This window comes from Nicrophorus vespilloides, unplaced genomic scaffold, assembly GCF_001412225.1.
Source record: "Nicrophorus vespilloides isolate i.1.1-1 unplaced genomic scaffold, Nicve_v1.0, whole genome shotgun sequence".
Lineage (NCBI taxonomy): Eukaryota > Metazoa > Arthropoda > Insecta > Coleoptera > Silphidae > Nicrophorus > Nicrophorus vespilloides.
The window spans coordinates 87,329-108,547 of NW_017097328.1; the positions used below are offsets into that span (position 1 = coordinate 87,329).

The 21,219-nt window shown below is 28.9% G+C and overlaps 7 protein-coding genes across 8 annotated transcripts; 2 read left to right on the forward strand and 5 right to left on the reverse strand.

The window, feature by feature from the left end:
* Positions 1 to 328: 328 nt before the first annotated feature.
* LOC108559855 (G1/S-specific cyclin-D2-like) lies at positions 329 to 3,952 on the reverse strand. Its single transcript, XM_017917224.1, has 5 exons — positions 3,453 to 3,952; positions 2,674 to 2,889; positions 1,263 to 1,428; positions 780 to 925; positions 329 to 715 (listed from the first exon to the last, which is right to left on the reverse strand). Exons 1-5 carry the CDS (start codon positions 3,642 to 3,644, stop codon positions 539 to 541), a joined length of 897 nt encoding a protein of 298 aa, XP_017772713.1. The 5' UTR covers positions 3,645 to 3,952; the 3' UTR covers positions 329 to 538.
* Positions 3,953 to 4,978: 1,026 nt separating this feature from the next.
* LOC108559832 (actin-related protein 10) lies at positions 4,979 to 6,676 on the reverse strand. Its single transcript, XM_017917190.1, has 6 exons — positions 6,484 to 6,676; positions 6,276 to 6,428; positions 6,068 to 6,155; positions 5,815 to 6,011; positions 5,652 to 5,728; positions 4,979 to 5,596 (listed from the first exon to the last, which is right to left on the reverse strand). The coding sequence occupies exons 1-6, from the start codon at positions 6,552 to 6,554 to the stop codon at positions 5,061 to 5,063; spliced, it is 1,122 nt and encodes a 373-aa protein (XP_017772679.1). The 5' UTR covers positions 6,555 to 6,676; the 3' UTR covers positions 4,979 to 5,060.
* A 1,439-nt stretch (positions 6,677 to 8,115) lies between these two features.
* Positions 8,116 to 11,513, forward strand: LOC108559851 (kinesin-associated protein 3). The gene is made up of 9 exons (XM_017917219.1): positions 8,116 to 8,360; positions 8,539 to 8,825; positions 8,878 to 9,048; positions 9,099 to 9,235; positions 9,288 to 9,969; positions 10,024 to 10,124; positions 10,189 to 10,407; positions 10,463 to 11,120; positions 11,178 to 11,513. The coding sequence occupies exons 1-9, from the start codon at positions 8,233 to 8,235 to the stop codon at positions 11,294 to 11,296; spliced, it is 2,502 nt and encodes an 833-aa protein (XP_017772708.1). The 5' UTR covers positions 8,116 to 8,232; the 3' UTR covers positions 11,297 to 11,513.
* Positions 11,514 to 11,552: 39 nt separating this feature from the next.
* Positions 11,553 to 13,057, reverse strand: LOC108559852. Its single transcript, XM_017917220.1, has 4 exons — positions 12,891 to 13,057; positions 12,530 to 12,835; positions 11,968 to 12,468; positions 11,553 to 11,841 (listed from the first exon to the last, which is right to left on the reverse strand). Exons 1-3 carry the CDS (start codon positions 12,965 to 12,967, stop codon positions 12,129 to 12,131), a joined length of 723 nt encoding a protein of 240 aa, XP_017772709.1. The 5' UTR covers positions 12,968 to 13,057; the 3' UTR covers positions 11,553 to 11,841; positions 11,968 to 12,128.
* A 594-nt stretch (positions 13,058 to 13,651) lies between these two features.
* Positions 13,652 to 16,244, reverse strand: LOC108559853 (mitochondrial ornithine transporter 1). The gene is made up of 3 exons (XM_017917221.1): positions 16,003 to 16,244; positions 14,056 to 14,589; positions 13,652 to 14,005 (listed from the first exon to the last, which is right to left on the reverse strand). The coding sequence occupies exons 1-3, from the start codon at positions 16,079 to 16,081 to the stop codon at positions 13,689 to 13,691; spliced, it is 930 nt and encodes a 309-aa protein (XP_017772710.1). The 5' UTR covers positions 16,082 to 16,244; the 3' UTR covers positions 13,652 to 13,688.
* Positions 13,877 to 21,145, forward strand: LOC108559854 (S-phase kinase-associated protein 1). 2 transcript variants are annotated; one of them, XM_017917222.1, is made up of 2 exons: positions 13,877 to 13,895; positions 20,530 to 21,145. In XM_017917222.1, exon 2 carries the CDS (start codon positions 20,530 to 20,532, stop codon positions 21,016 to 21,018), a length of 489 nt encoding a protein of 162 aa, XP_017772711.1. In that variant the 5' UTR covers positions 13,877 to 13,895; the 3' UTR covers positions 21,019 to 21,145. The 2 variants fall into 2 exon arrangements, with proteins under 2 accessions (XP_017772711.1, XP_017772712.1); XM_017917223.1 differs by lacking the exon at positions 13,877 to 13,895 and adding an exon at positions 20,108 to 20,231 and having other exon boundaries at positions 20,530 to 21,144.
* Positions 17,680 to 19,511, reverse strand: LOC108559824. Its single transcript, XM_017917181.1, has 5 exons — positions 19,437 to 19,511; positions 18,097 to 18,184; positions 17,947 to 18,036; positions 17,809 to 17,869; positions 17,680 to 17,754 (listed from the first exon to the last, which is right to left on the reverse strand). Exons 1-5 carry the CDS (start codon positions 19,441 to 19,443, stop codon positions 17,680 to 17,682), a joined length of 321 nt encoding a protein of 106 aa, XP_017772670.1. The 5' UTR covers positions 19,444 to 19,511.
* Positions 21,146 to 21,219: the final 74 nt, after the last annotated feature.

Consider the following 21,219-nt stretch of genomic DNA (forward strand, 5'->3'; position numbering starts at 1 on the left):
TTCAAACATTTTACAGAAATAAATTACGTAATAATTACTTATCAGTAAAGTAAAGAAACAATTATACAAAAATGTTAGTTCGATCAACAAAATTACGAATAATAGTTTTGCTGTAAACCTTGCGCATTGTGTGCTACATTTCGTATACTAAATATATACGTGTTGGTTACATTTCCAACATAAAATAACATATAAACTATATATAGATGAAAAAAATATTTGTTGTGTCATCATATATAAAATTTGTGTAGTTTTTTGTTACAAAGATTTTAAAAAATTATTAAAATTTAAAAAAATATATCTATATATATAATTTCAACATACTCATAATTATGTTTTATTAAAGCGTATATTTATTGCCTTCCCCCAAATTAATTATTGGTATTTTTATCTGTTTTAAGATACATATTTCAGTCCAAGATCACTGATCTTAATTTAAACATTTGTTTTTCAATATCTCCACGCAGTATTCCCACTTGTGTTATTTATATTCATTATTTTAAATATATGTTATATATTATATTATCACAAAATTTAATTAAAAGTGTACATCCCTCACGTCGGTTGGTGTACCTGCCGATTCATGATCTATAAATTTTTCATTCGTTGGCGGTGGGGTGAATTCATTAGGTCTAGGTAGCGTTTCATCGATGTTATCATCGGTTGTCTGAGATACCATCGATTCTATTTGTTTCGTACATGTTTTTAAATAATCCTAAAATTCAAATTGATATAGCGAACCCTTTGTATTGAATCGCTATAGCACGAAATACGCTTACCTGCTCAATAGAGGTTATATTATGTAATCTGTTTAATAGGTCTTCTACAGATTCTCCACTTTTATTAATCCAACCTAGTCCACATAGAGCTGATATTACTGTAGCGGCTGCAATTAAACTAGCAGGGTAGCCAGAGAAATTATATTCTGCAAATAAAATGGGAAATGTAACAATTTTTAATAATTATAATCCACTTTATTTGATAAATGTGTTATTAACAATTATAATAATAATTATATAAAATAATATTTAAAAATTATGTCTATTATGTATTATACTGCATGAATAACATTTATCGAAAGATTGGACACTGAATAGAACACGAGATGGAATGCGATGACGTTAAGTAGAATGAAAGAGAAGGAATGAGTAAAAGTATGGATGAGATAATTAATTGAAGTGGAAAATTGTATTCCCATGTGCAATCGTATTAAACAGATTTGCTATATCTAAAATTAATCATAATAAATAAAATATACATACCCCTAGCACATAACGCAATCAAAGTTTTCGAATGGCTATTTACCAATTCATATGGAATTCCTATTGATAAAATTGGTAATCTACGTAATATATGGCTGAGAAAATCTTGTGGTGTAACAGCAGCTATGTCCCACTTTAATTTGCTTAAAACTAATACTTCCCAACTCTAAAAAAAATAATATGTAAGATAATTTATAGTTATATAATGTACATCATAAAATATGAATATAGGAAGAGTCGAAAATATTATTTATTATATTTCTGCTTTTAGCATTGTTTCTCGCACAGCGTTGCAGGAATTCTAGTTTTTGTACAGAGACCAGGTATAGAGCGAGTAGGGACGAAGGTCGCGGACTCCGATGGCTCGATCGGAATGCCCATTAGTTCAAAGACTTGTCCGGCTTGTTGGGAGAATTCATTAAGATGCGAATTGTACAAATCAAATTAGTTAAATGAACAAATGAAACATTTTTTGAACAACCTTCTAGAATCATATTCGCTCCGATTATATATCATGTAAAAAAGCGGACTCGCATATTTCTCCTTCCTCCTTCTTACAATGCTGATTTTGCTGTTTATGTAAATTCAGATTTAAATTTAGACATGCAATGATGTAATGTAAAGATCGAGGAAATATATTACTAACCGAAAAATATCACTATCGCTCCAGCATTTTTTTGATAAGTCAAAATCCGGTGGCGCCAGAAGAAAACAAGAATATTTGTCTTTGGGTTATATATATATATACATATATATGTGTGTGTGAGTATATATCTGTGTGCACCGGTCGTAATGACTTTTCTATTTAGAATTTCTAGGAAGGTAGGTCCGTTCAACCATCTACCTGTTAATTCCTCTAAAAGCTAAATTTAAATTCTTCATACACGCTTAGCCGTACGCATTCTCTCTATATATGTATAAAATATACATATGTATGTATATATAAATATATAACGTTATCAGAAATTAGCAACATAGTCAATTTAAAAACATTTGAACCCGGACTAAATATGATATAAATATATATATATCATATTCTTGAAAGGCTGTTTTTCACGATTTGTTTGTATGTCAAAGTCAGTTATCATAAAATTACTCAAACACAGGAAGTTCGCCGACTTAAAAATTTTGTAGATTCGTTATACATACAGCATGCATAAATGTTATTTATTTTTAATCTATATTTTTTTGTCATAAAATAATGTATAAACAATACCGTGGGAATAAGTGTGTTGAATATTATGATAAAATGGATAAAGCAGCAATGGTACAAAAAAAACTTTATAAAAACGGCGTTGTTGCCACGGTTCTTGGCTTTTTAGGTTCAAATACCTTGTTAATTGCGCAAACCAGTCGTGGGAAGTATACACGTTGAAAACGAGTATAAGAGAAACGAGCTCAATTTACTTACCCATAGATCGCTTTTAGTAATACTATGGTCCGTGTAAAATACCAGCGTTTCTGCAAGCAAAGGTTTGGGCTCTCGCAATTTGGAAGCCAACAACATGCAAACTGTACCAAGTAATTGAAGCTGCCTCTTGCTAATACAACAGACCATGAGGAAACGGTCTAAAAAGTTCATTGCCAACGGAAATACTTCATCTTGCCGGTTCTGTTCATCACATACCTACAAAAACAGAACATGCACGCATTTAAACATTTTATACATATGGCGCTATTATCTGTCTACAATTCATGTATCAAGGCATATTGAAGGTTATACATGAACAATTACCTCTAAGAGGCACCAAACGGGCTATATAATATATAAAGAAAAAATATATAAAAGTAAAATTTTCATATAACTGTTACGTGTGTCTGCATGTAAGCAAAGTACTTGTGTAATAAAAGTGGCTACGTGAATGTACGCATTCCTAATAAGTATAATAGGTACCGGTATTGTTTCTCTGTGGACTTTTAAAATTTAAATGTCCAATGACATTGGTTTTATGCGAAGCGTATATTTATTTTGACCCACTTTCAAAATCTTATTTATACACATATATATATATTTGCAATACCTCTCGTTCATTGGCTGAGGTAATCAAATTAAGTGGTTTCCGTTGAGTGAAATTTATCTACGGACCACTATTCTAATGGTGTACCAAACACGATTGTATAGACATAAACTAGCGAGCCATATTTCACGTTACGTTCAGTTTTACTCAAACTATTCAACTGATATATTACCTCCATCATCCATTCGGCCACTATTTTTCGCATATGCGGTGTAACTTCTTTCTGCACATTGACGAAGGAAGCTGACATGTACCTCTCTTCCGTTTTCAGCAAATTGTTCAGCACGCGCTGGTTCAATAAATTCGGATCTATATATGCCCTATTTTCAATTGCAGTTGTTTCACAACAGAGCAAGTCGTTCATATTGCTTCCTCTTCAGATATAGCATAGAATTTCCTTCACTCACACTTTTACACTTATATAATTTATAACTATTTCTGAGTATAATAAATTTAATATATAATATGTATATTTATATATAACCAAAAAATACTATTTTTGCTGTTTTATTAGATAAATTGTTATGATTGGAGTAATTGTATTTAGGATATTTCACTGTTTGGGGCTAATTTTATCCATATCACACTGTGTTTTAACCGTCAAGCACGCGCTGATGATTCACATAAAAATGCTTACGATTAACTTCACGTTCTGAATGGTTCTGAAACAGCTCACAGATCCCTCCTCTTTCTGTCAATGAAAATATTGGTAGGGTATATCATCTGTTGCTTTTTTATATTATTATATATGTATATATTCATTCAGAATATATCGAAATATAAACATGTATAAAGTAGCCTTTTAAATCAACGATCAATAATTGTTTATTTATCTTTTTTTATTTTAAATAAACAAAATATAATAAAATGTATTCATATATTGAAACGTTGGTTAAACCATACAATGTATTTTATAATATTTAATTTATATATCAAATAAAATGTCAATATTATTGGTATTTAGAAATTCATAAAAGGGTTGCCTATGTTTATTCATCTTTTTAATGAATAACTCAAAATAGTGAAATTACTATTCACTATTAATAATTCACCTTGATTAATTTTTACGTAATAGTAATAAGATAGTTTGATTTATTGGTGCACAATGAATTTGTAACTTTCAAATTGTATATAAATTATTATGAGCACTTGCTTATTTTTCATATAATTTATAGTACCCCCTGGACGGGTTATATAAGAATGTAATTAATGTTATACATATGTTTTAGTTTTCTGAATAAAAAAATGTATGGAACACAATAACATATGTACATTTATTACAAAACCCAGACAGGCTAGACTGCTTCATTGCAGTCACTTGATATACCTGTAAAATTAAAATCTTTCATAGTTGGAGTTTGTGGATTTTAAATTAATACGTATCCTACTATTATATAAACAAAAATTATTTACCCATAATTTATTAGAGAAAAAAAAACATGTTAAAATATATTTTAAAGCCAGACAGAAAGACCTATAGTCAATAGTCCTTATTATTGTATTGAGTTTTTATTTTTTTGTAATTTATTATTGCAGTAAATATTATATATATATTAGTTTTTTTCTACATTTTAAACTACTTTGTTAGAAATATCAAGCAATATTGTAAATTTTAGTTCTATTTGTCAAATAGCAGAATGTCTTTTTAAAGAAACTTATGTATGTATTTATATTGAAATATAAATAAAAGGAGCAGAGTAAATAATAATAATAGTTTTAATGCATTTAGTGAATAGTGCGTCTTCATGCAATTTTTAATTGAAATAATATATGCATAGATCTATAAAAGAGAAATTTGATTATCCTTCAAATTTATCCAATCAGGAATCCTATTCTCTCTTAGATAATCTTCTCTTGAAATGGACTTGAACTGAATTAATTCAGTATGACTGTAAATTGCTCCACCGAGCCAAGCAGTGTAATTATCCAAGGAAGGTGATGAATGAAATTTGAAGTCATTAACTTTCAATTTTTCATATGCAGTACATTTTAGCTGTTTGTACAGCTCTTCTTTTAAACGTGATTTAAATCCAGGTGCCATCGCTGTACCTCCAATGACCAAAATATTTTCTGCTAATATTTTTCTTAAATCTAAGTTCACGTTTAGAATTGCATCTAGAATCATCGTGGATAAACATTGATGATCGTTGTCCTCGACGTAAAGCAATTCGTATACGGTCTCTCGCAGTTTCCCCGATATTTTTAAACTGCTTTTTCCGTTATATGGATATTCTACATCTGGACATGGTGTTATAGTTGGTTTCGTTTCGTTCCAAGACTGCGCCCTCGTTTTTGTGGTTACAAAACAACATCTTACTAAAAAAAGATATGTCGAGAAAATATTGCTTTCTATTTAGAAAATAAATCTTACCTTTTATATCTTCCAGCACATTTTCATTAATATCTACCATTCCCATATTTTCAGAAGCAAGCAACGTTTTTATATTACTGAAATGAGTTAAGGAGGAATTGAATCAATAAAATTAAATATTTATATTTAATAATATTAAATATAAATAAATTTAAAAAAATACCTGTGAATGCTTTGGGAAGCAAGTGGCAATGCTTGCCATGAATGTACAAATGGTAAACCAAAGCAAATTGGAATAACAGTGGCTTCTTTGTAACCCACATCTACAACTAAAGCAGTTTCAATTCCTAATCCAGCTAAACTGACTAGATGAGATGGAAGTAGATATATTGAAGAAACTTCATAGTGTTTGAAAAATACCTAAGATTTTTAATTATTTTTAATAAATATATTATCTGTATAGTTGCATTAAATACCTTTGCCAGAACATCTCTAAATTGTGTTGGACTTAACAAGGATTCAACGATAACAACAGGTTTATCTTTTGGACTTATTAAAGCATATCTTAAACAAATAAAAGTTTAATAATATTTCTTGAAAAAAATTCTCTATTATATCTTTTCTATATTAATAATATTAATAACTGTTTACTCCAATAACCTATGAAATAATAATATTACTTACTTAAAATATAATATGTGTATGAAATCTACCAATAAATCATATAAATCATATTTATCTTCATAGTCATATATTTTTCTGACTTTATGTGTTTTCTTGCAAAACACTTCTGTGCGGATAATGCATCTAGGTGCATGTTCACCACTGAAGCCCAATCTGGAAATATTATAAAGATAATATATTTTATTTCACAATTTAAAGTTTATAATACTTGGTATAAGCAGAACCAATATCTATTACAACATGTAATTTTTCGGTTGTAATACCTTCATAAATTGGCATTTTCTAAAATAAATTGTTTACACTACTTTAAATATCAACAAATATAATCTAGATAACATGCACCGAAAACTAATTTTATTTGCTTAATGACAATTTTTGACGTTTACAACCACTTGCAAGTCATAGACTTTTAGGTTATGTGCATTGTTGCCATATTGACAAGGCGGTGATTAAACAGAACTCACCAGCACAGGATGTGACATATCAGGACAAGTTAAATCAGAACGTCAAACAGGACAAAATACAGACAAAATATCTGTTCTGTTCTGATTCCTCCACTCTATAATAGAGTGGAGGTGTGGTTTATTATGAATAATTCTACAAAATCAAATAAATTGATATAGTCGGGATTTCAATAGACGGTCTTTCGGTTGTCGGGCTTGCGATATAGACCCATATTTTACATATTTAATTTACTTTATCTAATATTACTATTTATTGCATATTTTTCAATTACATAAATAATTACATGCTTCTCTATAAATTTAACTAACTAAATGTTCATTTATATTATTACATGTTCGTTATCACATATATTAGTTAATAATTTTATATTCATAAAAAATAGAAATAACAATTTTATGTATATTTTGTATTGTATAATACTACCATTTATAAATCAATCATATTTTGAAATATTGCTGTATTAATCTCTCCATTACAACCAATTCATTTATATCATCACCGTGATTTAAATGTACAATATTTACAATTACAATAAATATACACAAATACAATTTACATCATATATATAAATAAAATAACCAAACTACAATTCGTTATTTCCTGATTAGCTAATGTTTAGATATTTCATACGTCTCTACAAATTAATTTCTCCATTTTGCAGAAAAAATAAATATTGGTATCGAACCTACTCAATCCAGCTCGTAAAAGTACCAACCAGTACCAACAGAGTAAGGAACGAAAAAGGATATTTTGTTGGTGTAATAGCCAACGGAAAACGGAAAGTGGTCTAAAGTATATTGGAGAGGTGCATTTTGTAGATTTTTAAAATCTATATTTAAATATGTAAATTCTAACTGTTAATTAATTTTGTTATTTAAAGTTTGATGGGCTCCGAAAAAAAAGTTCAATTGGGCCTCGCACTTATTGTATCTAAATCTAAAAGAACATTTTAAATTTATGTTTTGGTTATTTATTATAGTAATAAATAGTTATTGAACAGAATTGATTTTTTGTATTAATATTTTATAAAAATGTATAAAGATAATAAAGTAAGTTCTGTTCTGTTTTAGTACTATTCTATTTTGTAGCTGTTTTGTCCTGTTCTCTGGTATGACGTTAAAACAGGTTAAAACTGTCCTGATATGTCACATTCTGTTCTGGTCAGTTTTGTTTGGTCATGGCACCAAATTTTTGATGTGCAATTTTTTTGTATCAGATTTTCGTAATACAAGTGGCAATAACCACACGACTACGACTGCTCTAATATAATATATTATTGCCAAATTACTCGCGAACCTGATATCATTGGTATATTTGAAGCAATTTGAAGCGTTGGCTCCATTGGTTGGCTCCCCTGTATGTCTGACGTATGACGCATTCGACATTAGGTTTGTTCATATTTGTATTTGCAACAATTTGTAAGGTGATAATATTGTAGGTCAACGTCAAATATGAAAAAAAGCATTTTAAAATATTTATTTATTTATGTTGCATGTTAATATATACAATTGTAAATGTGTCTTGTGTATTAACTTGTTTAATTTTGATCTCTGGTTATATTATTTATTTAATTATTAAATTCGTTAGAATGGATCCGGAGGATGCAAAATTTTTAAGAACGTGAGTAACATTACAATTTATCTTGCTCAATTAAATACATGTATCATCAAATGAACATTGAAATATCTATAATTGGAATTTACCAAATAAAATATGTAAATTTCAAGGTTATTATATTACATTTATTTTATTTACGATGGCAAAGAATAATTGCTTATAACGAGATATTTTTAAATAGAGATCGAAGACCTGGGACCCTTGATGTTCATCCAATATTAAATGCTATTGTATTAAATTATGAGTTAGAAGTTCAGATTCTGGGTCAGAATGAATCCATTTTATATGGTGAAAAGCAGAATTTGAAGAAGATTATTGAACTTCCAATGTTAAGTACAAGATCTGACTGTAATGCTTTGGCAAAGGAAGTCCTTTCTCATTGTGATTTAATCCATCCATCCAGACATGTTGAATTAGAACAAACTATATTCTACTTGAAAAAGCGTAAAGTCCACACCAGTGGAAAAGGTAAAGCCTATATTAATAATAATTCAAATTAAATTTAATATATTCATTTTAGATTCAGAAGGTGGCAAAAATTGTGCCATAGATCAGGAAAAGGCTAACATAAATAACCTAACTGAATACATAGAGCTTCTTTATGAAGGAATTCCAGAGAAGGTTAAAGCTTCAATGGCAATTTTAGTCTTGGCCAGAGAGCCAGACAATTTGGAATCTCTTTCTAAAAATGGTTAGCTTATTCAAATTAAATAAGTGAGTCTATATAATAATTATTTTTAGAGACCCTCCTGAGTGCTCTTACTCGAGTGCTTCGAGAAGATTGGAAGAAAAGTATTGTTTTATGCACCAATTTAATATTCATTTTCTTTTGTTTCTCTACATATTCTTGTTTTCATAACGTTATATTGCAGTATAAGGTAAATCTGACATAGACAAATAAATTATTATTATTATTTTAATATTTTATAGATTGGTTCCTTGTGTATGAATGTGATTGGTTATGAGCTTCAAAGATATGAAGATTGGAAATTGCAATTAGAAAGTGGTGTTAAAGAAGGAGGTATTAGTAATTTGAAGAGGAGTTGTTCCAATAGTATAAGCATGTCTGAGATTCCAAGAAGTAGGATTCCAGAAAAGGTGAGACCTAAATCTGGCAACTTTAGCGATGTCAATATGAAATCGGTTATGGATGGAAGTGTGTATGATGATCTGAGTCAGTCCATAGAAAATATAGACGACAAAAAACAGCTAACCGAAGCAGAGAAAGCAAAGCGATACAGGACACTTATTAAAAAACAAGAACAATTGCTAAGGGTTTCATTTTTTCTCCTATTGAACATTGCTGAAGATGAAAATGTTGAAGAAAAAATGGCAAAGAAGAATATTGTTGATTTATTGATTCGTTCCTTGGATAGAGAGAATGAAGAACTTTTAATATTAGTTTTAACCTTCCTTAAAAAATTATCCATAATGCAGGTTAATAAAGACGATATGATTGAATGTCAAATTATTGATAAAGTACATAGAATGCTTCAAAGCAACAATGTCGATGTACTACATTTAACATTAAAATTGCTTTTCAATTTATCGTTCGAAGAAGATGCAAGGATACAAATGGTCCCGTTATTACCAAAATTTGTTACTCTTTTATGTAAATTTTCTAAACAATTTTTATTATTTGTTAGTCATTTTTTGTATATTTTAGCCGATGATAGGCATCAGGATGTCGTCATTAAATTGTTGTATCATTTGAGCTATGATGAAGAAGTTAAGGCACAATTCTCATTTACGGATTGCGTTTCTTTGGTAAATATTTAAGATGGACATGGATTATGTTATGACTATGATTTTTTAATTTATTACTTTTTAGATAGTTGACATGCTCTTGTTAAGTGCCGATATTCAAGTTGACGAAGTTATGGTTGCGCTATGTATAAATTTGGCTACGAATTCGAACAACGCACAACAAATGATTGATGATAGTCGCTTACATGGATTAATGACACGTGCTGTGGCTAATGAGGATTGCTTTTTGATGAAAATGTTGCATAATATTTCTGAACACAATACCACTAGATCCAGCTATATAGTAAGCAATCTTTGGTAATATTTGTTGATTTTATGTAATTTGTGATTTAATTTAGGAATTTGTTGGAGATTTGGCAAAAGCTGCTACTGAATCAAAAAAAGAATCGTTCGTATTAGAGTGTATCGGTGTTTTATCAAATCTTCATCTATCCGATTTAGACTGGGCAGAAATTTTTAAACATTTTAACATGATGTCATGGGTTAAAGATATTTTAATATCTAACAGTGCCGAGCCTGATATAATTTTGAACGTTATCATTTTACTGGGAACAGCAGCCCATGATGAGGGCTGTTCTGTGCTCTTCTGCAAGTCGGAAATGATCTCGTGTCTAATAGATCTGCTGAAAACGTACCAAGAAGATGATGAAATTGTTCTACAAATAATGTATGTGTTTATGATTGCCCTTTCACATCAACAGAGCATTGACTACGTAATAAGTGATAGTGAAGCACCAGCGTATTTGATCGATTTACTTCAAGATAATAATAAAGCAATCAGGAAAACTTGCAATATTTGTCTAGATATGATATCTGAAAGGAGTTCTGTTTGGGGAGAGCGTATTAAAATCGAACGTTTCCGAAACCATAATGCCCAATGGCTTCAAATGGTGGACTCTCATCAATTAGAACCAGATCTTGAGGAGGAGGATTCCGAATTACCTCCGTATCTCAATACAGACTTTTTGAGTGTATCTGTAATGCCACCATTGAAAGGTAATTTGTAAATTATTTTATAATATTTATAAATATATTTAAATAAATTTATTTTAGGTGGCCCGGATGTAACTGTTCAAGAATCTGAGATAATATCTAATAAAGAATTGGATTATAATTACTTTGAAAGAGCAGATAATAATGGACTTCAGGACTTTGAAATGGAGTCTATGTAGAATATCATAAAAAAAACTATGATTATTTTAGTCGCAAGCTAGTTATTATTTTTAGCTTTACAGATGTCTTATATATAATCTTACATATGCAATTCAAGTGTGTGACATTTTAATTATAGTATCCAACGTTCTAAAGCGTGTACTAGTCCATAATTATTTTATGTGATGATCTCTATGATATAGCAATGTATTTTCTAAATAAAGCTAAATAATTTAATATGATTATAAATACATTTATTATTATGTTATTAAATTTATGTATAATTAATCTAATTACTATGTATTATTACATATCTTCCTTCTTATTAGTCTCTTTGTAGGTCCCCCTGTTCGTTTTGTATATGTATAGCGTTTTGCTTTCTTCTGAGAAGGAAGAACCGAATGTAATGTTAATAACACGTAAAATTGTGTAAGATAAAAATGACAACCTGAATTTAAACATATTTACGTACAGACTTTCCTATAACTTTTATTAAGTATGTCTTATCGTGGTATATAATACATGTTGAGCGTTATTTTTTTCTCGAAGACAGCTTGAGGGTTTTCTAAAAAATGCTTTTGTTAACAAAGCGCCTAAATTAATGTGAATTCAGAAAATAAGCTAGTCATAATCAGAATAGTTTATTATCCCAGAATTCAACTAAGCTACTAACAAATAAAAATCTACTTACATCATCATACACATATATTTGTAGTGAATAGTTAAGTCTTTTGCAGATATTTCTTTCTAAAATAGTCATGCAAAAGCATGTATTAAATATAGCTGGATACCTGAATAATAATAAAAAGGTTTGCCATAATAATATGATGAAAAGTACTTAATTTACTATAGCTACTTAAAAAAATCATTGAAAATTGAAAAAACAAAGTTATTTATATCAGGTATTTCTCTGATTTGTTTTCCTTCTTCAATAGTAACTAGTTTCTCATCAGTCACAGATTGACCATTCTTCACAATTTTAGTTACAATAATATGTTCCTGATCTCCATGTCTATGAGTTACAGATGTTTCCTCATTCCCTAAATGATCACTAATTCTCCTTGTCATTTCTATACTTCCATCAGGCTTTGCAATAGTTCTTGTGATAACACTTTGTCCAAAGAAACTTGATTTTGGTGCAGAAAACCTATGGTTAGGTTCCAATATAGTATCTAGTTCCTTAATATTGACTCTAAAATCCAAAACTTAAAAGTAACAACCAATATTTCATTAGCAATATTTCATAAATTTACTTTCCATCAAGGTCAGAGTCTGTCTTAGCTGATGTGTTATGTCTTTCGTAATCTGGTTTTAAATATATATCTCTTAAATTCTTTGAGGTAGACTCTGTTTGTGTTTCAACAGCTGATAAATTTGGGTTAGGAAAAATGTTACCAAACAGTGTATTTTCTCCAAAGGATCTAGCAATTTCATTTAGCTGCTGTTCAAAGTAACGCTGCATCTCCAATGGATTTGCGAATATTTGAAAACCCATTTCATCATTATCCACCTCTGACTTAATAAAGTGATTGTGACTATCTTCTTTGATATTCTCATATCTAATATAAAATTAAGTCAATTAAAATTAGATTATCGAAACACGTAATATTTCACCTTTCACTGTTGAAATCATGTGGATGTACTGAATTGGGAAAACCAAAAAAACTCTTAAATACATTGAAGAAATCCATTATATTTAAAATTTTGAATTTTTAAGAGAATATACGCAATAACTCAAAATAGTTGACACTGGTTGACACATTCTCATACTGTCATACTCATACTCCTCTTTCTACCAATGGGCGAAGTCATCGAATTCTTAGTACATCGGCAACTCGTTTGGAGGCGCCACAAGTACAAGCGCCAAATAATATAAATTTTGATTTTTTTTATAAAATTCTAAACAAGTTTTACTATTATTAAGATAAAAATCTTTTTGAAACCTTCAAATAACTAAAGTGTTATTAATATCCAAGTTATTTTAATAAATAAATGTTCTTTAAAAGAAAGAAGATGGCAAAACATTTTCTTATCCCTTCACCTTCATACCTCATAGAGGTATACAATTTATCTTGCGCCTGCAAGTACATATAGCCCATGATATACAAGAGCTTAGGGTCACTCAATTCAAGGGAGCCTCACAGTAATGGGATAAGGTGGGGTTACATATTTTTTTTCAATGGATATCACCCCCCCGCTATCAATTTTTTTTGGGATATCAACATCCCCCAACCGCATTTACCTTTTTTTTTTAAATAAATTGGGGATATTAAAGAGTTAAACAAAGTAGATTCACAGACAAGTAAACATGTTTTTTCAGGTAAAATTTACCATTTTAAATTTTCAGTCAAATATGGAAATATACGAACTGTACAATACAATTTATTGAATAACATATGTATAAAATAAGAGTTAATCTAAAACATTGTGCAAAAACTTCTTCGTATATTCGTAGGTAACAAATAGTGTCGCTGTTGCCGGCACTGTGCGAACTAACGTCGGAGTCAAACCATTAAATAATGCTGAAAATCCCTCTGTTCTTGCAATTCGAATGATAATCGTGTGCAGTGGTTCAGTTAAATGATTAACTTGTATTCGGGATTTGGCTACATCTACAGGGTAAGTAACACACCAGAAGACCATTCCTCCCACAGACCCGGCGAACATAGTTTTCAGTAAACCTATATCATCCTTTGTTTGATCATTATTGCATAACATTGTTCTTGTTCCTAAAATTAAGTAAATTTTTATCTACTGATGCAATAGTTCATTACAATACCTTCGTATCCACCAAAGAAGAAGAAATATCCCGGCATCTCCCTAACCAATGTAGCTACCAGCCCTCGGAATAATCCACGAAACCCATCCATTTTTATAATATCTGATGTCAATCTCCAAGGACCAATTTTCTCGGAATGTATCCCTCTACTTGCTTGCTCTTTTTGAACTTCATACATCGCTTGTAGCTTGCATTTTATTAACTCCGTGGGAGTTAGAGCTATCGATGAAAAGAACGAAGCCAAGCATCCGGCGGTTGCATTACTTACTATACTCAAATTTTCTACCTTCTCTGTTCTGGTCAGCTTTTGCATAAAGTTTTGACAAAATCCGTATCCCAAGAATAGTATCGAGTTTTCAGTTATATTCGCGGCCAACGCTGGTACCGTACCAGCATACAAACCCCTGTATATACCCTCTTTCCTAAAGGTATCTGTAAAGCATGTGATCATATTTTTATGTATATGTGGAAACGTTTGCATTTTTACTTTAATCGTATCTAAAGGTTGTCCAACATAAACGAGAGCCACTCCACCTAGAACATATTATAAAATAAAATTAATATATATTTACATATAAGTGGATTTTTCATATTTTCTATTTGAATTTCTCGTTTCGTTATAAAGTAGAAACGGTGCCATGACCAAACTGAACTCACCAGAACAGAACAAAACAGCAACAAAATAGTACTAAAACAGAACAGCTTAAAAATATCGAAAATTAACGAAAAAACGAACAGAACGAAACAGAATAATACTAAAAGTGAACGGCATAAAGAGGACATCGGAAAAAAATATTGATTAAAATTCTAATAAATAAATGATAAAGCTTAAATATATAATTAATTGTACATTTATTTTATAATATATCTATAATCATGGAAGGTGCGCGACATGGGGCGACATCAAAATAAATATTAATTTTAAAATTAAAAAATACATTATACAACAAAATCACCACTGTACAAAATACAAGTAATTTGTACAGTGGAAGCTGAGTTTCCTTGAGGCGCGTTATATGATAACCGAATTGTCCCAAATTATGATTTTTAATTTAAAAAACACATTTTGAAATTTACTTTATAATTTTTATAAAATATAAATAAAAAAATCAATTCTTAAAGTATAAAATTGATATTTCTTCCAAAATAATAATTATTACTACAATAAATTATCGAAACATAAACTTAATACAAAAACAAAAATTAAACTGCAAATTAACCACAGCGGTTTCCAACCTGGGAGGCGCCAATTTTTTTTAATAAATTAATTTTTATACCATAATATCTTCAAATAAATAAAACGTGTCTATATTATTTAATCTATTCTATCTATTAAAACAATAAAAGGTAAGGGAGGCGCGGATTTTTTTTTTCGGGGAGGCTTAGTAGCATTAAGGTTGGAAACCGCTGCTTTACCATCCACGATAATAGATGTATTATCAAATAAATTTATATTTAATTAAATATTTAAGCTTAATCATTTATTTATTGGAATTTTAATCAATATTTTTTTCCGATGTCCTCTTATAGTATTATTCTGTTTTATCACTGTTCGTTTTTTTTCGCTATTCTGATGTTCTGTTTTAATACTATTCCATTTTGTAGTTGTTTTGTTTTGTCCTGTTCTCTTGTATAACGTTCTGTTTTAACATGTCCTGATCAGTCACGTTCTGTTTGGTCTGGTCGCCAGCAGAAACATCATAGTTTTATTTTACATCACATTGATGCACAATACCTAATAGTTTTCGGTATTTTATAGAATGTCGGTATTGTATATACACACTTTGCTGCTTATATATATTTTTTTTAGTTAAGTTTATATTTTGAAATAATGAATTTCTAATGTACAATATATTATGGAGTTTCAGTTTCAATGACCTTCTGTGTCCTATTGACTTTCACAAGAGTTCACAATAAACAAATTCGAATTAAAAAAATAAAACTAACCCAAAAATCCGGCGGCAAAATCAATGAATCCATTTTTCGCGTAGTTCTCTTTCAACTGTATATCGTTACCATCTGTCATTTTGAAAAATTGTAATAACTCCAGAAATCTTCATTCACTGTAACACCGCTCCAGTACAATTCTTAGTTTAGACTAACTTTTATTTAAGTAAGAAAAGCGAATGATAAGATAAGTTGTTGCAGCTATAGATAACATACAACTAACATTACTTGACATCTTTGCGTTTAAGGTTAGATTGGTAACTTTGTATACGTATTGAGCAATAATATATATTTTATTTATCAACAAATCGTTTTCATGTTTCGTTTATAATATTATACATGTGAAATTAAATTTAAACAAGAACTTTTTTCTCTTTTATTATTAACAAAAAAATATTTATATAAATATAAACTCAAATAAAATCTACTATGTAATTTATTAAATTAACTTAGGACAATTATTGCTTAATTTTCCTTTTATGCTTATCATTTGGTCAGTATCCTTTAAGGATAGGCTTCTAGCGTAATGTTAAATGTTCTTCTTTTTTAGCAAGTTCCCGCCTGGGAGAGTTCATCTACACTTAGCTGGGTCCTTTCCACCCCGTAGCCAATCACGTTAGCGTTGACCAGGCTTAATCCTCGGCAAATCTGGAGTTTTATTATTGCTTGTTGTGTATATTTAATAATCAAGTTTCGGAGATTTTTGCAAAAAAAAAAAATATAAAATCATAAAAAAACATAAACCTGATTTTTTTCACTATTCACCATTACCTACTGTTAAAAATACATTAGTAGCTGCTAACAATTTTAATTTTCGTTTAAAATATCTTTATTGTTTCTCTTCTATTTTTTTGCGAAATATTAATATATTTATATAATATTATCAAAACTATACATTTACTACAATTGAAACATAATCTGAACGAAGCATTACGAAAATATGAAATTAACAAAATATATTTTTGGTTTCTCGATAAATCGTCAATAGTGTCAAATATACCATAAGTTCTCAAAAACACAAATTTTATTTTAAAAATGTAATACAAATATAATATAATATTCAAAAAGTTGTGCGATCACAATTTAACTCCAAATATCCTTACTGCATTTTTGCGATTATTTGAAATATCCAATATGTCTAATTTCAAAGAAATTTAAGTACATCATTCGTGAAAGATGACAAAAATCGTATTGCTATTTGTAACATAATAAATTCCTAAGCCTTCGAATCTTTCAATACATTTCCCATTGTCGAAACTTTGTACTGAAAGTCTTTCCAAAACAGAAATAAGAAAAAATATCTTCAAAATAACAGTTTTCATATTCTTTCTTTGTCTGCGTCCTTTGTTTAACAACAATATAAACAATAAAAAGTTTCAGTTATAATCGTATCAGGAACCAAAATTTGGGATTGCAATTGGGGTCCTGAGCAAATAATACATCTTTTATTGAAACAATGTTTTCCAAAATATTTTTTATTACAAGAATGCTTCATCCATAATTACATAAATATTAAACTAATATATATTTCTCAATATTCAATGTTTTTTTATAAGCTGTTCACCTTTTTCTTCGTTCTCTGTGCTAATAAATATTATTAATCTAATTAATTTGATTAAAATGTCATGTTTAATACTATATAATAAATATACATATGGAATACAATTTAATTAATTACTAATTTCTTAAATCAGTATCTGAAACCGAGATTTTCTGTAGTAAAATATCCAAAAAATTTCTATCGAAAAAAATCTGAAATATATATACATATATAGACGAAATTACATACACAAAAACATCACTTACATCTGCGTCTATTGTTTTCGAAGTTTTGATATTAAAAAGGTTCTCCCCATTTGGTTTGTATCTGAAAGTTTTTGAATAAAGATCACGAGAAACGTAATTACAATTACTAAATGGGTAAAGTTTTGGAAAGTACATTACCTCAAAGATCTCGGTTCGACAAGTGGTTCAAACTTTTGTATGTCTCGTTTAGCGGCGGCCCCTCTGCAGATGGGAGCAAACACATATTTTCTAGAATTAAGAAGTACGATAATAATCGATTTCGTACAAAATCATAGTTGGAGTATTTACCTGCAGTCCACTCTCTTTGTTTCGTATCTTGATAAGAGCAGAAAACAAACACATAAAAACAACATTTTTTTGTTTGTCAATGCCATATCTAGAAATAAAATATTCTATAGTACATTTATATGTAACAAAGTATTCGAAGATTTTAATTCTAAATTAATTACGAGAATAATTAAAATTTGTATTTATATTTTTTTCCTAATATTGTATGCCATCGTTTACGATAATTATTATGACAATCCATATCCCCGATGATTCAAATTATTTTAACGTATTTATACGAAGTCTTAATTAAGAAAATGTCAAAACACATCTGACGTAAAGCGAATAGCAATCAGCTATAATCCATTTTGAAATATATTAAATCAGTGTTTTCCAAACTTCGGAGTACATAACTATTAGCAAGATTATTTTTATTACAACAAACTTTAAATATATGTCGAGAAAAACTCGAAAGCAAGACGATTACGTTCTACTATTAGGCAATTCCAATGCTATTGTATATGTGTTTAGCAGTTCTTATGAAATCTTTTTGTTAAAGGGATTTGTTTTAATGGCAAAAAGACACGGTCAATAGCCCTTTGCATGTAAGTATACAATAAATAATGTTTAATATTATTTATCTGTTTTAAGTTATATCTGTTGATACAAAATATATTCTATATTATAAAAAATAAATCATGATTTAAAATAATTATTTATGAACTTAAACAAGTATGAAAATCGACATTTTATTATGAAAAAAAAGGAGGAGCGCATGTATATAAGTTAGGAAACCTCTGTGTTCAATTATCAATCAACATATAAATATTGCATGAAATTCATTGTTGTTAAGACGGTCAATGATATTTTATATGTATGTGCATATGTACAATAAATAATAATAATTATTGTATAATCAAATTAAACTAGTTAGAAGTATCTACATAGTATTTTTGCCAATAGAAACACATATATTTTAGAAAAAATATAGTCTTATAATATACAGATGTTCGGGCCGAAAGATCTATGGTCAATAGCCCTTTGTTTCAGTTGACTTTTTTGAAATTATATATATATATATATTAATTTTGTTCTTTCTATTTCTGTATATGTTTTTTTTTGTACGACTGATGCAATAAACATTATTATTATTATACAGAAGTAATATAACAAATAAATTATTATCAAGATTTCCATATTTTTCGTTTATAATTTATTATTACGGAAAATTTTCAATTTAAATAATAAAATACTAAACATTAAGATTAAATAGTGACTATGAAACAATGTTTCGAAATTAATATAAAAATATTGGAATGCTTCAATCAATCAACAAGCGTTGATATATTTATTAACAGTACCTGCCATCGAACTATATAACTTTACTTTTCAAAGCTCTAAGAATAACACCAAAATTCAGTGCAACACTGAAATCCAGCGGACTTCTCTAGTCTTTATAATAATGTTTCTTGTCCTGCGCAAATTCTACTTTCACCCTTGTGTCGAGGATATTCAAGGATAGGATATGCTATGATACTGTGTTTCCAAATTACATTTAAAATGATATTATTTAATGCACATTATATTAAAAATAATATAGTTTATATTACGAGTATTTTTTAAGATAAAATTAAAAATTCAAATTAAAGTGCAGTATTTTTTTTTACTAGATTATCAGTCTTAATTTTATACATCTTATAATTTTCAAATAGTACTCTTTCGACTAGAGATCCTTTTTCCTGGATTTTTTTTTATATTTAAAAGAAAATATATAATGTTTCATATAAATTATATGATTTTTTTAGAATCAACATTAAATTATAATTAAATAAAGCCCACAATCCTTCGAACATCCTCAGTGATTATAATAAGTAGAGAAAGGAATACAAATGTTATAATTTAATGAATTAACAAATAGTTGAAGTTTTATGAATAAATATAAAAATGTAATAATTCCCGCTTAATTTTAAATGAAATTTAGTTACAGAAACTATTCACCAATAAGCATCATTAGTTGGCGCAAGCGTAGAACACGTTTTTCAGTTGCAACAGCCATTGTGAATCGCCGTTCTGTTTATTGTCAAATTTTATTCCTGGTTGTGCGTATAAGACAGAAAATCAGATTTGAGTGATTTCGATTTAATATATATCTCAATGTAAGAATTATAATTATATTTAATATGCGTTTTATCTTAATTATTTTTTCTTGTGAAAATGAAATTCCCAAAATAGCAATGAGAAAAGAAAATATTGATTTTATTATTTTTTTTTTCTATATATTTTGCTATCATTGTGGTGCTCACCAAAATAAATATATATCGTAAATTTTAATGAAATGACAGCGATCTCTTCGTAAATAGGACATAACCTTAAAGTAATACAAACTTTGATTGTATATTTTGAATTGATTAACAACAATCCTAAAATATATAACAACATTATATTTTTTTCTAGATGCCGATCATAAAGTTAACATCCTCAGATAATGAGACCTTTGAAGTGGATGTTGAGATTGCAAAATGTTCTGTCACCATAAAAACTATGTTGGAAGATCTTGGCTTAGAGGAAGAGGATGATGAGCCTGTTCCATTGCCCAATGTGAACTCAGCTATTTTGAAGAAAGTTATTCAGTGGGCTACATATCATAAGGATGATCCACCACCACCAGAAGATGATGAGAATAAAGAGAAGCGTACAGATGACATTTCTTCATGGGATGCTGACTTTTTGAAGGTTGATCAGGGCACTTTATTTGAACTCATCCTTGCTGCTAACTATCTCGATATCAAGGGTTTGCTTGATGTTACTTGCAAAACAGTTGCTAACATGATTAAAGGAAAGACTCCAGAAGAAATTAGGAAGACCTTCAACATCAAAAATGATTTCACTGCAACGGAGGAAGAGCAAGTGAGAAAAGAAAATGAATGGTGTGAGGAAAAATAATCTGACTGTCAACATTTTCATCCAAATGTATTTATTATTAACTATTAAGCTATATAATCAATGTCTAATAAACAAATGCTTTGTACATCTTCAAAATTAAAAAAATACATATGTCAAAAAAATAAGTTATGGTTTAATGATATTCTTTATTTTTATCTGTAATTTTAATTTAATAAAGTTATAGTAAAAACACAAAACAAT